Source organism: Scomber scombrus, chromosome 12, assembly GCF_963691925.1.
Source record: "Scomber scombrus chromosome 12, fScoSco1.1, whole genome shotgun sequence".
NCBI lineage: Eukaryota > Metazoa > Chordata > Actinopteri > Scombriformes > Scombridae > Scomber > Scomber scombrus.
This window is the reverse complement of record NC_084981.1, coordinates 7,295,812-7,315,771: the sequence shown is the minus strand read 5'-3', so window position 1 is coordinate 7,315,771 and position 19,960 is coordinate 7,295,812. Positions and strand designations below refer to the sequence as shown.

Here is a 19,960-nt window from a genome sequence, read left to right as displayed (position 1 = left end):
GACATAGTGAGCAACAGTTTGATGTCCTGGTAGTCTCCAGGTTCACTGCATGATAATTGGTTTGTAGTAATTTGATTGATTGCAAATTTGATTGGTAATACTGTTTGCACCACAAAAGCAATGCATACAAATATAAAGTGAAATGTTAGAGGCCTTAATCTAATAATTGCATTACTGTTTAATGTTGAAGTGCTTTCGTGTAGGGACCCAAATTAAAAATCTAGTTTTAAGGCCTTATCCTTTCAGTTTATACTGTGCTTATGTGGCACATGCTCCTCAATACATTTGGGTTCAATCAAGTAACCACAATTTACTAATACCTAGTACCCAATGTACAGAAAGTGGGAGAAACTGTGGTTATTAGGAGCCATCCAATCATGTCTACCCTGGGTTAATACAACCTCATTTGGAAAATATTCCAACATTTTGAGAAATCCACTAATTTGCTTTCTTAGATGAGAAGATTGATACCATTCATAAATATAGACATTAATGTAAGCAGCCGGTTAGTTTAGCTTAGCATTAAGAGTAAAAGCAGGGGGAAAGTGCTTACATGTTCCTGTCGTGATTAAACACGTTATATCTTGCTTGTTTGATCAGTAAAAAACGGAGAAAATGAAAAGTTTTGGTTTTACAGCAGGTGAGGTGCCAGACTATTTCTTGGTTGGGTGCAGTTACTTTCAGGAGTCACTATGAGGCTGCCAGGCAATCAGCTGAGACTGAGCGCATTTCCGAAAATGTCAGATTCTTGCTATACATGTTGGCAAGTGCTGAGGTCAAAATAAACCAAACTTCAATCAAGGTGCACATGCATGAGACAAAGTGAAACTAAGACTAAGTGGCATCAAACTTGGAGATCCAGAAACCTTCACCGAAGAAAGCAGAGGTGATGCTCAGTCATTATGATAGACAGCAGCCAATCATGAGCATCAACTCATCCCCCATCTGGAATTTGAACTTCAGGATAAAGAAAAGCTAAAAGCTGCAGCCTCTAAATTCTTACGCAACATGGGGTCCTGTCTTTTAGGCCAAACATGTACAGACATCAAGATTAGATGCAATCACATCCACAGGCATACTATATGATGCCTGTGAATAAATAGAAAAAAAGTAAGTGTAAGTGAATTCTGCAGCTGTCTTGACTGAAGCCTTTGATTGAAGTGCAGGGGAGGCTATAAAAATCAGCCAGGGAAAGCTAAAGTTTTCATGACTGTATAAACAAACACCTGTGCTCATTAGGGAGGTACCGTATTCCAGTGGCTCGACCATGGAAAACAAAAAAAAAAAGCTCAAACATGACTAGACTGGCGGGAAGTTGTCCTGAATAAGATCCAGTAACAAATCCAAAATTGTCCTGGCACAAAATGTAGTCTGGGGAAAAGGGAAGCCTTAAAACTGCACAATCATTTTTACTCATGCAGGAGCCTGTTATTCTGTTTTTTTTGTTGGACAAAGAACAGTTAAGTTCATAATAAAAAAAAAATCATTGTGAATTTTAATTATAAGTTACAGATTACATAAAGTATTGCACGAGGGTATTCCTCATAAACAGCAACAGAACTTACAAGCACACAAACAAGTTTATGTTCTCATACAAGAAAGACAAACGTCAAACCGGCAACACATATCACACATATTGCACAGATTTAATTATAGTCTCCAGTACCATTAATCATTCAGTGCGTACCATCCATGACATTGTACAGTATAATCTCTATGTAGTGTATCTGTTTAGATATAATTATGAGGGATATTGTACTTGCTTTGGCATTTGAAGAAAATCAAATACATTCGTAGTGCTGGTAGAAACATCTGTAAAGTGACAAATGAAAACTTTTTTTTTTTTCAATTAAAATCAATCATACTCGAAATCCACAGAATCCTCCCAAACAAATCTCAAGAGTAAACAGAACTCACAATATGCATGTCTAAAATGCATTGAGATTGGGAAAAACCATTAAAAAATGTAAAATAATTAGGAATGCATAAAAAGAAAGCAACATTTAAATATAACCTCACTCTGATCGGGTCACATTTGAGTGGGGGTAATCTGATCTGGAATGCAATCATCACATCGTGCCAGAGCAATGGGTTTGCATCCTCTGTTACAGACGTGGCTGAAATGATTGGTACCCTTGCATTTTATTAAAATAATAAACCAATTGCCCTGAACTGTGCTGAAATGAGGAGATATTTTATCATCAGTGCGTGTCTGTGTTTGGTTTGCGGTGGAACGAGACAGAAAAGTCGTGAAAATAACTGAACTTGTGCTTATTCCACAAAGACGTTAAAAAATAGCCTGGACAAAATTATCGGTACCCATCTGAAGTCGTAAGAAACAATTGATTTGTAGTGATACTATAAGGAGGTTATTGTTTTTTAATTAGTATCGCATGTGTTTTCAGTCATATAATCACTCATGCAGCCAGTTTAAAAGGAGGAAATTACAAACTGCTGTCTGACCATGGAAAACAGAAGGAAAACTTGAGAGAGTGGTCTGAGGAGATTAAGAAAAAGGTAATAGCCAAGTGTGGTCAATGTAAAGGTTACAAGATCATCTCCAAAGAGTTTGATGTCCCTGTGATCAGTGCTGCCAATATTATGAAGAAGTTTAAGGCCAGTGGAACCGTAGCCAACATCTCAGGATGTGGTCACAAATGGAAAATTGGCCTGAGATTGAAAAGAAGGGTTGCTTGAATGGTGGAGAAAGAACCAAGGAAAACTTGAGTGCAGATCCAAGCTGATCTTCAAGTTCAAGGTACAATAGTTTCAAGTCCCACCATCTGTCACTATCTGAAAGAAAATGGGCTCCATGGTGGAAGACTCAGGAAGACCACTTCTAAGAGGGGAAACAAAATAAAGCCAGAGTGGACTTTTGACAAGCCACAGTCCTTCTGAGAGAACGTGCCTTGGACAGATGAAACTAAATCAGAGCTTTTCGGAAAAGCACACCAACCCAATATTTACAGATGACAAAATGAAGCCTTCAAAAGAAAAGAACACCGTGTCTACTGTAAGACATGGAGGAGGCTCTGAAGTGGCCTGATCTGAATCCCATCCCAATGGAAAGAGCTGATACTTGCAGTTGGGAGAAGGTACCCATCAAACATGCAAGAAAAACGGGCCAAACTATCTGTGGACAAGTGTAGAAACCTTATTCAGAGTTACAGATAGTTCTTGACTGCAGTTATTGCCTCCAAAGGCATTAAGTTAAGGGTACCAATAATTTTGGCTATGCCATTTTCATTTGTTTTATTTTGAATAATACGTTGAGTTGTAAAATCAAAAGCAACGTTATCAGTTATATTCAATGTGAAATGAAGAATATACTTTTCAGTTTCAACCTAATGAAGAAAAAATTTAGGTTTTTTTGTTTGTTTTTTTTAAAAGGTGGAATCGTACCAATATATCTAGCCACATATTCATTGGAGTATTATTAGAGAGCCATAGGTCTAATATTTCTGCCACAGAGAGACACAGATGAAAACTATAACACAACTTGCCTTCAGTGACTCCATTTACATGCAAACCAGTGAGGTGATTTATAGCACCTTCATCGAGCTACATGATTGGTTCTTCAGTGCACCGATGACACCTGATCTCACAGGAAGTTTCCACTTACTTCGACGAAAATAAACATCTTAAGACATTACGTGTATGAAACATTATAGATCATGTGGATGGTGAAGCAGGGTGTTTTTCACATCAACTGAAACATGAGAAAAACCTTAATTTAACTGTTAGCAGTATAATTAGGTGCTGTATATGTGCAGTGTAATAGTAGCCTTCTATAAACATGAAGCCATTTTTTTTTTTACTTGTTGGAGTGGTGTGTTTAAGATGCCTCTCCACTTTCTCTGACATCTGTAGGAGTTCATAAAAAAAACCCAGATGTCTCAATAAAAGCTACTTTTGATTGCGCAGATTTAAAAACAATGTAAGAGCTATGAAATCTGAGCAGGAGTCAGAAATCCATATAAACAGGGGAGGAAAACCTGTGAGAAATCAAAAGCACTTAGATGAACCCTTCTGCAAGGTTACAACTGGGGGAAAAAACAATATCCTGTTCAGAACCCCTGAATATGCAGAGGTGGTAATCCATAGTTTAAATGTTTGAAACAACTTAACTATGTGATTATATTTAACTGTGAAAAACTGACAGTTCTGAATAGAGACATGAAATGAAGGCTGTTGATGGTACATTTAAAAACAGTTCTGCTACACTTTAAATCAATCAAATTATCTTCTGTTTCTGTGTGATATGTCTTAGTTTAATACGCTGAATTGTACTAGAGTGGCATTACTGTCACAATAGCTGAGTGGCATGAGGTAAGACTATGATGAATTGTGGTTCACTTCCCTCCTGGACACAAGCCAGAGTCAACAACCACAGTTTAGAGATCTCATGAAAGACACTATAAAACAGACTGTGTGTTCACTGCGTTGTGTAATTATTTTATAAAGTCAGGAAGGTAATCAGCTTGCTGCCTGCATGTAAATGTAGCCACAGAGCATTCATGTTCGGCAGAGTGTAGAGGGCAGGAGGTCATCCAGTGGTCACGGCATTCCAAGATCTTTGTTTGGGTGCGCTATTGTCTGGTGTGCTTTTGTTATTGCCACTTGAACGGGTGGTGGGACACTCGACGAAAAAAACAGGACGGAACAGGAAGGAACAACAAGTCCTGTGGGTCACTTTCCCAAAAAGTGAAGTGTCCTTCTTTGGAGGAAGGAAATGTATCCTTGAGACACACTCTGGACTGCGTATCAGAGCCAGCAGACCTCAGAGAGAACGTTTGTAACACACAGCTGCTGTACAAATAGATCAGCAGTGTTTACATAACACATAATAACAGTTGCAACGAATTCACTACAAATTATGATTTATCCAGTTTTCTGTAGAATCTTTCAAATCAACTGAAATCTTTACCCACTTTTCACATTTGATGATTATTTGAGATTGGACAAACTAATGAATTAGATTATTTTGTAAAGTGGTTAAGCTTGTTTTCCACCATTTAAAAAATTTGTCTCAAACACCAATTAAAAAAAACCTGTAGGACGGTTCAGACTAACAGCCTATTGTTCCCAATGATGATATAATGCCACAGCTCACCTCCCTCCACTCACAGAGTGAATTAAAATGATGGCCTCTCAATTCAATACACACACACACGCACACACACAAATTCCCATAAGGTTGCGGTGTTGCACAGTGATGTCACACTCCGAGCGCTGGGCCGAGTAAGTCCAGCTCCTTCTGTGCCTCTTCATCCTGATGAAAAACACACACAAACACACTTTTAATACACTGAAGTACAACACAGTAGAGTACAGTATGCACTGATTAACCAGCTATCTAAACAGCTGCAGGATTTGGAAAAGGGTGAAGGAATAACTCGGCAAGATTTTCAGACGTCGTGATAGGACAGTGAGGGTCCCTACCTCTTTCGAAACGGCATTCATCGAACAAGCGGCTTCAACCATCTTCTTAGCGTTTCCCCTCTGCCCCAGGTCTTTGTAGCACTGCCAAAGAAAAGAACAATAACTGTCAAAAGCTTTGTCTGCACCGAGCAAGATCTCACAGAACACAGAGCCCAGTCTTAGTCAAGAAAAACTAGATGTGGAAAAAGAAGTCTCAACATTTATGCGAGTGTCTGGTACTGACCTTAGCTAGAAACACGTAGTTGAGTTTGGAATATCCCGGCTGGAGCTCCTCAACCTGAATGAAACAAAGAGACAAAAAGAAAAGAAGAAAGGAAAGGCTTTCTTTCAGCTTTTAGAGAGAAACTATATCTCCGTTCATTATGTATACAGAGGCAATAGTGCAGTACTGTTTACATAACATATTCAAGACAATTCACAAGGAAAGCTTTAATGGTAGCTGTCAAATTTAACTGGAATACACGTTCATTAACAGATTGGCGCTTTCTATGGTGTGGATTTGGAATCTGGATCAATGAAAAGCACTGGAGGAATCACCATCAGCTCATTTCATCCTCTCTTTCTCTGCAGCTCCTGCAACCAAAACAACTCTCCCACAGTTAAGTCACATCCAGATAAGCAGTTGTTACAGCCCAGGGGATCTTCTTGAACCTGGTAGGATGCATTTGTTAAAAAGCTCAGCAGCCTCTCTGGAGGCTCCCCCCGAGGTCACGAGCAACGTGTTCCAACAGGGATCGCTTAAATCAAATTAATGGCTGAGATACACAAGACGTGAGAAGGAGGTGGCATGCACAGGAATATTGGCCAGGAGCTAAATTCATTTCACTACTATGTAAACATTCGAAATGTGGAAACACAGATTACAGCTTTCGGAATACTGGGAACTGGGTACAGGAGCGACCTGGAGGCAAACAGGAGGCTGTATGTTACATGTTTCTTTAATAGGGGCAGCTGAGCGTGCTTTAAAAACACAAACAATGGACTGATTATTAAAATAAAAGAGTAATCAATGCAAAATCAGAAGATATCTGTCATGTCATTATTTTCTAGCTGTTTATTTACCAGACTCAAAGGCTGCAAGTATTTCTGAATTGGTAAACATGCTTCATATGAGGTGCTTAAAGTGCATCCGAAACCATCAGAATTCGGAATGGGTTAGGGTCCAACAATTTGTAACTTTCCAAAACTGATGATCCAACCATCACACCCACTTCTCACAGCGATTGGGCCATAAATGCAGAGAGGTAAGAGAGTAGGCAGGATTTACTACCTCTGTCAATTTTCATGTGTTCTAACAAGTACTACACCATAACTACTTTAGAAAAAAAAAAACAGTGCAGTGTGTGTGTGTGTGTGTGTGTTTGTGTGTGTGTGTGTGTGTGTGTGTGTGTGTGTGTGTGTGTGTGTGGTGTCGTCCCCATTTGAACCCGGATCATGTCTTGCCCCCCTTTCTATGACAGCAGGCTCTTTATGCAGCCCTTTTTCATGACAGCTCTCAGTTTGTTTTGAGCAAACTCCGACCTGAATGAGTGGAACTTCCCCACATTGGTGCAAAAAAACTACTCAGACGAATGATTGCAGAATTATTCAACGTACCTTAAGAAACTTCTTCAGCGCGTCTTCCACTGTTGCGCTTGGAGGTTCTCCAAATAACGTGGCGGCGACTTTCCTTTCAATCCAGGATAACTGGGCCACCTGCAAAATAAACACCTCAATGTAAACAGTCAATTCTGCACATGAAGTTAAAGAGTAACTTAAGCGGTTCACTCAAGCCTGTGTTTCATGCTGGACGTGGTTGGGTGGTGTTAGAAATGTGCACCTGTAACCACGTCGAACAGTGATGTCACAGCATCACGACATCACTGCTGCAAGGTGAGCAGGTAAAACACTGGAGGTCAGAAAAAAACACGATTTAATGGACTTTTTTTCCCCCTAAATTCCTAAAAACTTCCAAAAAAGGGAAAAATATTCCCTGAGGTTTCTAAAATGAAATCAATAACTTTTCATTTATTGGAATAACTATTTGTTTGTTATTTAACTTTTTAAATATGTCTCCAATCTTGCTTAGAAACACTACTATAATATCTCTTATTCCTTTTTGTACTTTAAAAGTAATTCATGTATGTCTCAGAGCAACCAACAGTGTATTTAAGTGCTTTAACATTTAATAGAAACAAAGTTGAATCATTTTAGTGGATATTTGTTAGAGGTTTGGCTACATCTAATTTTTTCTAATTTTTCAGACTAGTAAAACACAATTTCTCAGCTGTGAATTTCTCCTTGTACACTGATACCTTTCCACTGACACTTCTCACAGAAGATGATAATGGCCAGGAGAAGCCTGGGTCAAACATGTAATGTTCCTGCCTCTCACCATTCATCAGAGCGAACGTCTAATTGCAGGTGTAGCGTTGCTTTGGCGTCATCGCAGGTTCTTTCAAACAGAACCGCTGGCTGAATGCAAACAGTAAGTTCATTGTTGAACATTGTGACATGAACACACCAAAGCCCCATAAAACTCAATCCCTGAATAATATCAGGTGTTACTAGTCCGAAATTGCACAGGCCCTCGCTACTGACTTGATTCCAAAAGTGAAGGTGAGTATTATAGAATTTAATCAGAGCAATCTCTATAATAGCTTCCTTACTTTCTGGCAGTTAGTTTGACAACTGGCACCAAATGACATGATAAGTAGCTCGTGAAACAACATGAACGGTTACAGGCAGAATGGCTGCAGACTTTTATATCTAAATGATTATAAATCATCGAGCTATATTCAAATAAAGCAGTGATAATAAAATTACTGGCAGACGAGACGTGATGCTCATAGATACCATCATGAGTTGCATCAACAACAAAAAAAACTTCCTGCACTGAAAGAACATGAGCCCAACAGAAACAAGATGAAAATATGTTCCTGGTACAATCTGATTTGAATCTAACAATGGCTGGTGTTAACCTCCCGTAGCGCTCGCTGTGAATATCACAGAGGGAAAAACAAACCTCAGGGAAACTTAAACAGTAGAAATGAATGAGGGGAAACCGTGGGTGTGTTAAGGCCATGCAGGCTCGTCGGCCTCTGTAAATTCACTGTTTTGTGGATGTGAGGAGAGATAGATGTGTGGTGTGTCAGGGTGTCAGGGGGGGAGGGGTCACATACAGCGTAGCACCAGCGGCCCAGCAGGTAGTAGGACATCGGGTCTTGCGGCTTCAGCTCGATGGCTTTATCCAGATGATCCTGGGAGGGGAAGCAGACATGTAGACAGACAGACAGACAGGAGGAGAAGGGAGAAAGTTTTTTTTTTTGCAGTGTTGATTCATGACACGGCTGCTATTTCCACTGCCTTCTGTTCTGACCTGATCTGTCCTGCTTCACCAACCCACAAGTATTTCACAAACACCTCTCACACACGCGATCTTGCCGAGCGACCACACACTCCTGCCTGTCACGCACCCTCCCTCGTTCTTTTCCACTCTCCCTCTCTCCGATTCCGCTTTTCTTTTTTCTTTTTTTTCATATCTTCCCTCTCCGCCACTCTATCTCTCTCTTTCACCTGTCAAGAGTTTTGCAGGTACACAGTGTTTGGGGGGAAAAGCCGCTGACAGAAGATAAAATGCTACGTGCTGTTGATCCACACGCTGTCTTATGCAACTGAATGGCTGTAGGAGTGGCTTTGTGTGTAGCCATACCCCTTTACTCTAAGTATATAAGAGAAGAAGTAATGTCCAGTATATATAGTATGTATGAAAATGTATACTCATAATATTTCTTTACCTTAAAGATGTATCCGTTCCTTATCTTGTTCTGTACTGTGTCGTATTCTGCCATAATTCCACACATGATGGCATACCTGTGGAGAGACCATGCCAGATAAACATTCAACAAGTTACATTGCCGGAAAAAAAAATCCAAAACATTATTACTAAAACATTAGTTTTCCAGATTGATTTGAAGTGATTTGCAGATTTCATGTAAACCGCACCCAACAGCTCGTTATTGTTCCTCATGCAAGAAGGCGCTGACCACCACAGCTGGCAGAAAATCTGATCCTCTTTTTTATTAGATCTTGGCAGGAAAAAGCTGTTATGTTTGGATGTTACAAACTCTCATTTTAATTCAAACAGAAATGAATGACTTTTCATCATTATTATTATTGGGATCTATAAGCTCGGCTTGAGCGCAAAGAGCGTTTCCTCCTCTTTATTTCTCCTGACAGACAGGAAGGAGCAACGTCACTCTGCTTCACGTTCACACCGATTCATAGATTCACAAGTGTGAGACGGTTTAAAGATGTCAGTACGCTTCAGGCGAAGCGCTCGCTGGGTGGTCAAACCATGTGCCAACCACATGGTTTTAACTTCTAACGCAAGCTTTCTTTTACAATTTCACTCTGCCTTTAAGTGCGACTGAGCGGCTATAAACACGGCTGCTGTCAGATGTGGCCGGACGACACATCGTACGAGCTGTTTCATTTGGAGCACACCGCAGCATTAAGACAACTGGATATCAAATGTCTTGCACAAGGGCATCTCAACATCATCACTTAATCCACCCGCCCAGCTGGTCCAGCTATTTGAATCATTGACCTTGTATCACAAGATCCCCGCTGTCCTTACTATGCTTATGGACGGTATATGAAACTCTCTGATCTTGTATGTTGGTTGAAAACCTGAGATCCAACTTAAAAAAAACAACAACATTTGGAGCATTTCTGACATCTTAAAAATATGAAATATACAGCGTTAGCAACAGGCGCTGCTTTTTGGTTGCCCAGCCATTACTTACTACGATAAAGACGTTACTAAAGATACTAAAGTTTTGTGTGACGGGAGGATAGAAGAAGCTCTGCAGCACCTTTCAGTCACGCCACCTTTTTTCTGGGTCACTAACGATGAGCACACCCAAGGGGGCCCCCCGAGAAACCAATGACACTCAACCTTCTCTAGCGTGACTCTTCATTAGACAACATCAGTACAGATAATCCACTTCACCTTCTTCCCTCGCTCGCTAATTAACACACTGACTTTGACCAGCGGGCAGGTGGGAGGGGGAAACAAAGAGCGATTTCAGCTCTGGGATCTGTAAGTCAGCATGACGCTGAGGGTTTGGAGAGGAGCGAAGAAGGCTGATCAAAGTCTTTTCACCGCGCGGCTGCTTTAATCCTGCTGGTACTCTGTCAAACACCGCAGAGCGACACAAACACCTTTTTATATATGAAGGATCAGCGGGTAGAAAGGTCACCCGACAGCGTCTGACATGGTGGTGCTGATGGTAGATGGAATCTGCAACTGTGTGTGTGTGTGTGTGTGTGTGTACTGAAGTGTCTGGTATGTGTGTATGGATTTTTAACAGGGCATGATTTGGCAGCAGGCTACTGTTCTCTGTGGTCGCCTGCAACTCTCTGGATCAGACACAGCATGCCAACATGGATTACAACACCAAAGAGGGGGGAAAAAAAACAATTGATAAAAAAAAATACGGGTGAGATCTAGTGAGCTGTGGCAGACAGCAAATTGTACTACATGATTAGCAGGCAATTACAAATTTAAGATGTTGGGCACACTTAGCTGTCTCGCTGGCTTGTAAAAAAAAAAAAGATGATCTGACTGCAGTTGACAATATTCCAGACAGTAATTGATTGAAATGTGTGAAAAGGAAAAAAAACACACACACTATGATTAAGGTGGTTGTAATTTGGTGAAAATTTCACGCGAGCATCAATCTTCATGTTAACCATCATTACCTCCACTTAGTGTGGGTGGTGTGAAAAATGAACAGTGATAAGACAAGTACTAACCACATCACTTTTAAGGGCCCTAAATATTCACAGCAAAGCAAACTGAAGGAGGCGAATGGTGTGTAACTGTAATCAAAAAGGTCTGTGTTTATTTTCTTAGGGTAGCTCAGGGCGCTGCCATGCTATCGCTGGTTGGCGCTCGATGAGTGCAGAGCTCCACGATATCACAGGAGCACAGATGCTATCTGTCTGCAGTTGTGCTGCCTGGCTTCCAATGAAAACAGACTGCTGGATGCAAAGGCTTTGAGCGAATCTGTCACCGGTGACTAAATATCTGCTGTGAGGAAACGGAGCCAGGACACTGATGTGGTTTCTTGATTTACCAATTAGTTTATTAACCAATTAGTTCCTGGATAGAAAATGAACTGATATCAACCTCAAAATCCTTCAATTAGTAATTTTAAAGCAGAAATGAAAAAACATATCTGGTAGCAGCCTCTTAAATGTGAGAAATTGGGTCCTTTCCCTTTACTTACTTGCAGATGGCACCTTGATGTGTGATAAATACGAATTCTGACCATACTAACTATTTCTGAACACTTTGGATTACACAATTAATCAAAATTATAAATCCATAAAGAAAATAATGATTTGCTGCCATGCATCCAGCTTCTCTTCACTCCTAGAAGTCACCTAAAATGCTCCCTGAATCTGAGGAGTCAATTATAAACTAATGAACTCAGCTCCATTAAGGAGTTATGCTAACCAGTTAGACATTCCTCTCTTTCTAAGAGCATGCTTTAATATGCTGATGTGATTAAATGCAATAAATCTAAGGCGCGGATGAGGAGAGCGACCAGAAACAGCATACCAGAGGGGAATAGTAATCATTATTGAGATTGAGCATTGCACAGGTGAGGGCTCTGGGGGTAGATTGCTCAACATCCATCTTACCGCAAGACACATTTTTACTTCCCTCTGATTGGTTTGCTCTGCCATTATTCAGCATGTAGCAATTCTGGCAGTGTTTATTGACGAAGTATGTGGACGCAGGAGTGCGGGTGGCAGAGCTGTTCGTGATTGGCTCGTTGTGTGATGCTGTTGGCTCATCAGACCACCTGGACTTTCCCCTGTGGTGGAAGACTGGAGGGTGTTTGGATTTAACAAAAATAAAGTACATCCCAGTCCTGTGTTTCTGTTGTTTATGTGGTAAAATGGCTTGTGGCGCGGTGAAGGAGAGAGCGGGATGCTTTTGTTCTCATGCAACCTTTCCATTGTCATTGTGTGAAACAGCACCGGGCCCTTCGGCTGAAGGCGGAGAGAAGTAAGGGGAGGGAGAGTGTTATAAAGAGAGGGGATGTGAAGGTGTAGAAGAGGTGTGTCTCGCCTCAGGGGCCTACCTGCTGTTGTTTATCCTTCCCTTTCTTCTCTGAGCTGAAATACTAGCTTTCTTCAACTGTCTATTATGGCAAGAAAGGGGGAAATATCAAGAGGAGGAGGAAAGGTGGGCAGTGGCAAAACATGACAGGGGGGGGAGGATGAGAGGAAGACAGAGCACTTAATTACGCATGGTTAGTCCGTGTTTTTTTTAATCGCGGCTCGGTGAAATCCCCCACTCTACTGGGCAAAAACAAAAGGGCCTACGTGTCAGCTGCTTGGCGGAAACAGCAGATTGATTTCAGCCTTCAAATCCAAACATAGGGCTCATTCAAAGCTGAAGAGGGCCAGGCAGGACTCCAGGCTAAAACTTGTACAGAAACAGGAGGAGGAACTCGTGGAATTCGAGGACAACCTGTGAGACAATGAGCGCCACTGAGTGAAGTGCGCTGATAAACTTTGCTCGTGGCAGCAGGAGCGATAGTGGGTTTTTTTTGCTGTATTTGAGTATGGGATTTGTCACTGGAACCATAGTGCGGTGAGGTCTGAAGTTAACGCACGCACGCACGGGGGGCAGGGGGGTTTCCACGGCTACCGATACAGAGCACAATGCTGCCACGGCGACGCTAACGATGACTGGGCAACAGAGGCACGTGTTTGAAATTAAAGTTGTCTTTGTAGAGGTCAAAGTCACCCCATCCTCCCCCTCCTCTGACTGGCACTGCCACAGGCTTCCTGCTTAATCCGTGGGCCTTTGTACCATCAGAGAGGCCCTATAGTTGGGGATTTACATGGGCTGAATTTCACACAGTGGGATCACTGAAAATGCACCTATAAACAAAGCCGCCGATGCAAGAATGCAATCACATCTCCCAGCCGTCAGCCCCAGCGGAGATTATACAAATAGGCTTCACACTCGCTGTCACGAAAGCACCCAGTGTAACCCAATGCACTCGCGCACATTTGTACACCCACAGACAAAAACACATCTTACACTATATCCCCACTTGTGGTCCACATATTAGCTCTCTTTTGTAAAGTGGTTTTCCTAGAAAGCGTTTGGATTGCGACATTAATCGAAATATAATCCTCTTCTTGATTCAGGCCCTTGTTTGATCTTTAAAAAAAAATGATTTAACATATGAAATGATTCTGCTTTGTTTGTATTAGCAACCATTGCGTCAAAACAAATGCTCAAAATTTCACCCTAAGCAGCATGAAAAAGACACAGGAAGAGAGGGCTGCGTTTCACTCCTCTGTCAGAGTGGTAGAAACTCAGCAATGGTGGAGAAGAATTAACTTGAAAAATGTGCTGCTGTGTACACCCAATTCAAACTAACACTGAGAATGAGTTTTAAAAAAAATAAAGCCAGGAGAACTGTCACCTGATCACTCGAGCATTAAGGGATATGCAAATGTTACTTGATGCCTTCCCGCAATTGTTCTTCATGTTGTGTAACCGCTCTAAAGTGTTGACAGTCAAGGCAGAAATGCAGATAACTTCATCATGCTTGTTATTAATACCCTCACTGTCTTTAGTAATAAGCTAAAGACTATGAGGGCACTTGGAGATCACACATAGGACTGAAGCTGTTCTCACCTGCTGGAGGTTAGAGGTGTAAAAAGTGGTTTGCTAACAGCAGCTTTAACATTGTGAAATTAGCCTCCCTTCACAACTACACTAGGCCTCTGTGTTTAAGGCCCTCACTTACATCTGGCTACAGCTGAGTTGTATTAAAAGGATAATAATTTGAACAGACAACACACTTAGCTGATTTTGTGTGTCATGTGGTTACATATGAGCTGTCTGTTTTAAAACAAAAAGCAGCTAATGATTATAATGTCTGCATGTAGAAGATATGGATTGCAAAAACAATGTTTGAGATAAAGGATTGAGTCACACTTGTGTGAATCATGGGGGAAAAAAGTTGTGCAGGCCTAGAAAAAGCTGCAGCAGACAAGGTGGATGCACATTACTGGAGTCAACTACTCTGACAAGCATAGAGAATTAAAAAAATTAGGAGTTGAGAGTGTGTTTTACTGTTTGAGATTGTATCCGTCTCAGTGGGGCTCTTTGACTGAGTCGTGCCCGCATACATATCCCAACTTCAAAAGAGTCCTCATCCACCTCTCCTTAGGGAAAAGTACAGGGGTTTTGTACATGACAGAGTGGGAAAGTATGCGTAATCTCTTGTGAAGTGATGACTGTTAAGCGGACATCGCATTCATCGCTCCGGGTCTTCAAAACGGCCAGTCTTGCATGTTTTCTGACTGTGTGAGTCTCGCAAACGTCTTACGACTTGTAGCTGCACATCAGCGGAGTTTAATGTGTGATAGCGTTGGGTTATTTAGTGTAATCCTCGCTTCTATGATAACAAGTCTGACATCTTTCACTACGGGCATCATCTCGGCATTACACAAATGAATACAAACCTGCAGAATGGGGTTCAAAATGTCAACTCTTGTGAATGAAGACAGAAGAGTCTGACTGATACTGGACGATAGCAATACTCATATATAAAAAAGATAGAAAAATCTGATAAACAGTATCAATTTGTATACTTTTATGTTTCTTGAATTTGGTTAATAAAGAACTGGTGTTTATTGAGCAGAATACTTTACAGTTTCTCTGGTAAACAAACACAAAGCAATTTTTGTTATTTATAGGCAAAGACATGCCGATACGGTAAATTATTGGTCAGGCTGTAGTTGCCACTCCAGATATAACTGGGTTTCAGGGTTGTTTAGGGGACCTGAAGAGCGAAACTGGGACTGCTAGAGAAGTAGCAGTGGAACACCTTTCATTGGAAACACAGTGTATACATTAACATCAGTGACTTGCCGTGCAAGCTACAGATACAATAAATCAGGTTTGTTGAGACTGTCTTCCCACCACACCTGCCAAACTGTCACTTAAAAGATGTCTCGGTGAATATTTATTAGGTGTTAAGGCCTGTGTGTGTGCTAGTGTTTTACAAGCTGTAATGAATGAAAATATCTCAGAGAAATGCATTTGCACAATTACAAAATAGTTTGCATGAATGTAAAAAAAAAAATCATTTGTAATTGTCCTGGAAGTTGCATAATTTGCTCCAAACTTATTTATAGGTCAGAAACGGTAATCTGATCATTTGTTCTTAGAGATGTGTAAAACTGGTTTGACTCAACGAGGTTTGTGTGTGTGTCAGTAAACTTGTAATACTGAATGAAGTTTCAAAACAAATGTCTTGGAGAGCGTCCAGGTGCAGCTGGCTAGGTAGGATTTTAGCCAGCTTTGAGGTACTGTACCATGCAGAGTAAGAATGAGTCCGCGGGCATTGTTTTGAATGTCATAACTCAATGATAACAAATTTGGTTAACAGCGTTAAATTGACATGTTAAAACCATAACTGTGTAAGGTGTGGTGCTCTCATCAATTGTGTTCTTCATGCAGGGACAGCATGGGCTCAGCTGTTATTTTCTCATTGTGAAGTTAGTCTTTTGCACCAATTATTATATACAAAATTCTATCATTTCCATCCGTGTGTTGCATGCAAATTTCAGCTGTGCCTGCATCATATATACATATATATATATATGTGCATATATCATTACAATTACAAAAAATAGCTCCTTCAATGTCAGTTGCAAGTGATTTATAGTTATTTTTATGTAAGTAGTTTCAGTGGCAGAACAGGAACTGACCTCTAAATCAGAGCTGCCAAACTTTGATGAACTGAGTAGCGTTCAGGAAAACAGGTGACAAGTATTCTCACGGCATCGGTTCACTAAGTAAACAGTTACCTCAGACATAAACTTCCTTGCAACACTGCCTGGCACCGTCCCCAGTCCCTGCCTCCTCCCTTCTCCAAAGTGCGGCTTTACCTACTTTGTCCTGTCCATTCAACTTAGACAGCGTTTCTGCTCGGTTTAAGAATCTTACAAATTCCATTAGTGGATATAGGATTAAGCATTAAGCTTTTTTAAAGCTGTTGCTCTTAATTAACTAAACAAACACGGCCTTCTATTTCACTTGACGTCTCGAGTGCTGCGGTATGTGCATGAGCTAATGCTAATTATTTCCTAACGAACAGAGGCGAGCCGGACTGTTGGCTCTGGGCAGGCGGTTTGGGCCTGTTTTCCATGAGAAAAACTTCACACGCATGTATACAGAAAGTAACCACATGAGCTCAATTACACAGGACACTAATTGAGGGAATGTAATTAACAGTAACAAATAAGTACACAGGAGTAACTATTAGTATTATATAAACAAGCTAACACAGTACACCGTTGTGTAATTATTATACTAATGTCTAATGCTCATTTTGGTCAAGTCAAAATAAAAAAAAAATTTAAAAAGTGGCCTTGTGTAATTTTATTGAAGCTGTGTCTGAAGCGGACCACACTTGTTTTCAGACTCCAGCAGTTGCTCACTGATCTCAGAGCTGCATCTGGTGCAATCTTCATCTCTCCTGCTGCCTGCCGTGGATTCCGTGTATGATCAGCAGTCAAGTTTTGACACGAGCGAGTGTTTCACATAAGGAATGCACCACCGGGGCCTTCGCAAATATAAAAAGGGATTCATGCCATCAGGCCCACTCTGCACAACTAATTAAAAGCAAGGGGATTTTTTTTTTTTTTTGTTTCAAACTGAGTCACAAGCGACCAGGGAGGTATACGAGGAGAGAAAACGTTCTCCTGATTTCCTCTCCTTTAATTTGTCTTCACCTACAGCTGCAAAATTCCCCTCAACTCTTAATTATATAGTGAGGACCACCTTAAATGTCCAGCAGCAATTGATGGAGCAAATCAGACAGTAAACAACAGCAATGTGAATAAATAAAATAAAAAACAGAGGCTGCGTGTGGGAATGCCTCAGCAGCACAGACCAGGATTTATCACCAGGATAACCCCCGAGCATTAAAAATGTGAATGTGTGAATAAGTACAGCTCATAAAGTGAAGCAACCACCAAAATAGATGAACTGAAATAATATGAGACCATTATTCACATGAGTTATTCCAGTGCTGCCATCGGTCTACCTGAGCAACATAGTCCGTGTTTACATTCCTGAAACTGGATGTGATGCTATCGGGTTGGATGGGGGGGTGATCTGAAAGCAGGAGGTGTTTAGGATGTAAGCTGCTATTATCTTACAAACATGCATACCTGCAAATCGTGCATCCATGCTCTGCTGAAAACCACTATTTTACTCCTTCGTTTGACAATATGTGTTTGTTTATCTTTTCAGCTATTAAAATGTGTTTTTATTGCATTATTATAAACACTGCATATTTCAACCTATTTTTGTCTGGAGCGACCAAACGAATAAGTTTGTCTTCTGCGTCTGTGAGCTTGATTCGTGCTGAACTTCTCAAAGAAATGCCGGAGGTAAACATCCAAGACAGACATCGAGGAACAGCTGCTCCAGGCTGACACGCCACTCAAAAACCACAAGCCCCTTAACATCTCATCTGGGGAAAGTACCTGTGTCATGTTTTCATCCTGTCTCATCACATTCACTGAAAAGTTAACTTGGATTACAGTCCGACGATGAGTGATTCGCACAATGGGGCTGAACGGCAACTCACATGCCATCAAACTGCGTCTACGAGCATCCTCGATCGTGTCAAGTGAAGTTTTGGGTTTGGAGATGGCAGCTGGAAAGGCTTTATCGAACGGAACACCAAGTGTATAAAAGAAGAAGTTTGGGGAACAACTTGTACCTACCACTGATGACTTTCAGCACATGTTGGGTTCAGCTTCACCGCCTCCTCACCAACTTTCTTTCCTAAGAGGAAAGGAAAGATAGAAAACAGATGATGTTCAATTAAAACAAAAAATTCGACACACGCAATTCACCCCGCGCATTTTTTTGTTCACATGACAAGAGAACAGAGGCTGGATTAGTAGAGACAATGAGCGTGTGTGTTGACTGAGAAAACACAACAGGATACATGAAAGGAAGGTCACTGAACGGCGGATCAAAGCAATAAAAACAGAAGTTATAAGAAATGCAATCCAGGGCGGAAGTTTACTTTTAAATCATCATCATGGTAAAAGTGTCACATTCTACCCTGATCTATTAATATCTACATGAATGTTAAATATGATGCCTCAGTGCTTTAAATATCTGTGTCTTATCATCATCAGATGCTTTGACACAGGTGTCTCTGCGGGAAGCACCTGCTCTGCTCTGATCAGAGGTGCATTGATGAGGAAGGCTTACAAAGAAACAGGTCAATCCAGTCTGAACTTTTAGTTAAATCACAGAACAGCCTGTTTGAGAGAAAAAAGCATTACGGTCTACTTCACAACCTGTGAAGTTAAAACCAGACAAGCATGGAAAGTCATTGTACCTGGCTTTTAAAGGCCTGGCGGGAGATTACCGAGAAAAGGGTTCTGTAATTGTGAAGTTGACTTTAAGACTGTAAGATTTCCTATTTGTTGAGTTCAGTTCTGTTCACAGTATGTTCTGCACAGTGTACAAATGAGACTTTTTTCTTCTTTTGTTTATAACTCATTCTTCACTCAACTTTTATCCAATAAAATGTCATTTGGATCAACTAGTTAACCCTGTAAATCATATGATACCACTAGTGATCATTAGCACCTGACTTGTGGAACAAAATGCTTGTGGAACCCCTCCTTAAAATAAACAGCCTTTTGGACATTTTGGAAATTTGATCTTAAACATCTACAACATCCACTTGTAATTATTATTTATATTATTTTATATTTCTTTCTTATTCCATTTTTGGCCTTTTATGTCTTTGCAGTTGACTCAATGTCATTTTAAATGAGGGTCACACAAGTATAAATAAAGGTTTCTACTACTACTAGTGTCCAGGTCATATGAAGCAGAGCAATATCCGAGTAGGATGTGTGTTTTTGGATGTCAGCTTGGAACCTACAAAAAACTTCTTTTAAATTGTGCTCAGTCCTTAGTTGGTGCCCTCTACAACACTGAGGTAAATTGGAAGAATGAATGTGATGTGAGTGATGGGGTTGAAATTGTGAATTGGGCCTTTAATTTGACTAGAATTAGATTAGAGCAAACAAACAGTTTACTAAACAGGGGATATGTAATGTAATTAGGCTAATATGACAATTAATACTCAGACCTAATGATTGTTTTCATTCTGAAATGGACGAGTCGATTACAAGTAAGCTTGCTGTTTGATTCATTTGGACTATGCAACAGTTGAAAGATTACTGAAGCAGTAAATCCTACCTGGCCTTTTGTAGACTGTTACACAGACAATTTAGAAATTTGGTCAAAGCTGCCAAACATTGTTTTTGCCAGTTTTCCGAGGGCCAACAATTCAAACCAGCTGACTGAGGTCAATCAGAGTCTTGAATGGATTTAGGTTTTTCCGGATGAGATGCTGAAATTTGAGGTTTGGCCAATAAAACTGTT

The 19,960-nt window shown here is 40.7% G+C and overlaps 1 protein-coding gene and 1 long non-coding RNA gene across 4 annotated transcripts in view; one reads left to right on the top strand and one right to left on the bottom strand.

The window, feature by feature from the left end:
- Positions 1–1,252: 1,252 nt before the first annotated feature.
- On the top strand, positions 1,253–4,298 carry LOC133991496 (uncharacterized). Its single transcript, XR_009927006.1, has 2 exons — positions 1,253–3,095; positions 3,165–4,298. It is a non-coding gene; the product is annotated as an uncharacterized LOC133991496 (long non-coding RNA).
- Positions 4,299–4,436: 138 nt separating this feature from the next.
- The window catches only part of LOC133991495 (regulator of microtubule dynamics protein 2), a 35,538-nt gene continuing 20,014 nt past the window's right edge, over positions 4,437–19,960 (bottom strand). For all 3 annotated transcript variants that reach the window (XM_062429926.1, XM_062429927.1, XM_062429928.1), the window contains exons 5-11: positions 18,271–18,331; positions 9,219–9,294; positions 8,604–8,681; positions 7,039–7,137; positions 5,666–5,719; positions 5,443–5,523; positions 4,437–5,272 (exon numbers count right to left, since the gene is read on the bottom strand). In XM_062429926.1, coding sequence (XP_062285910.1) covers positions 5,219–5,272; positions 5,443–5,523; positions 5,666–5,719; positions 7,039–7,137; positions 8,604–8,681; positions 9,219–9,294; positions 18,271–18,331 — 503 coding nt within the window. In that variant the 3' untranslated portion in view covers positions 4,437–5,218. The remainder of the gene's footprint in view (positions 5,273–5,442; positions 5,524–5,665; positions 5,720–7,038; positions 7,138–8,603; positions 8,682–9,218; positions 9,295–18,270; positions 18,332–19,960) is intronic.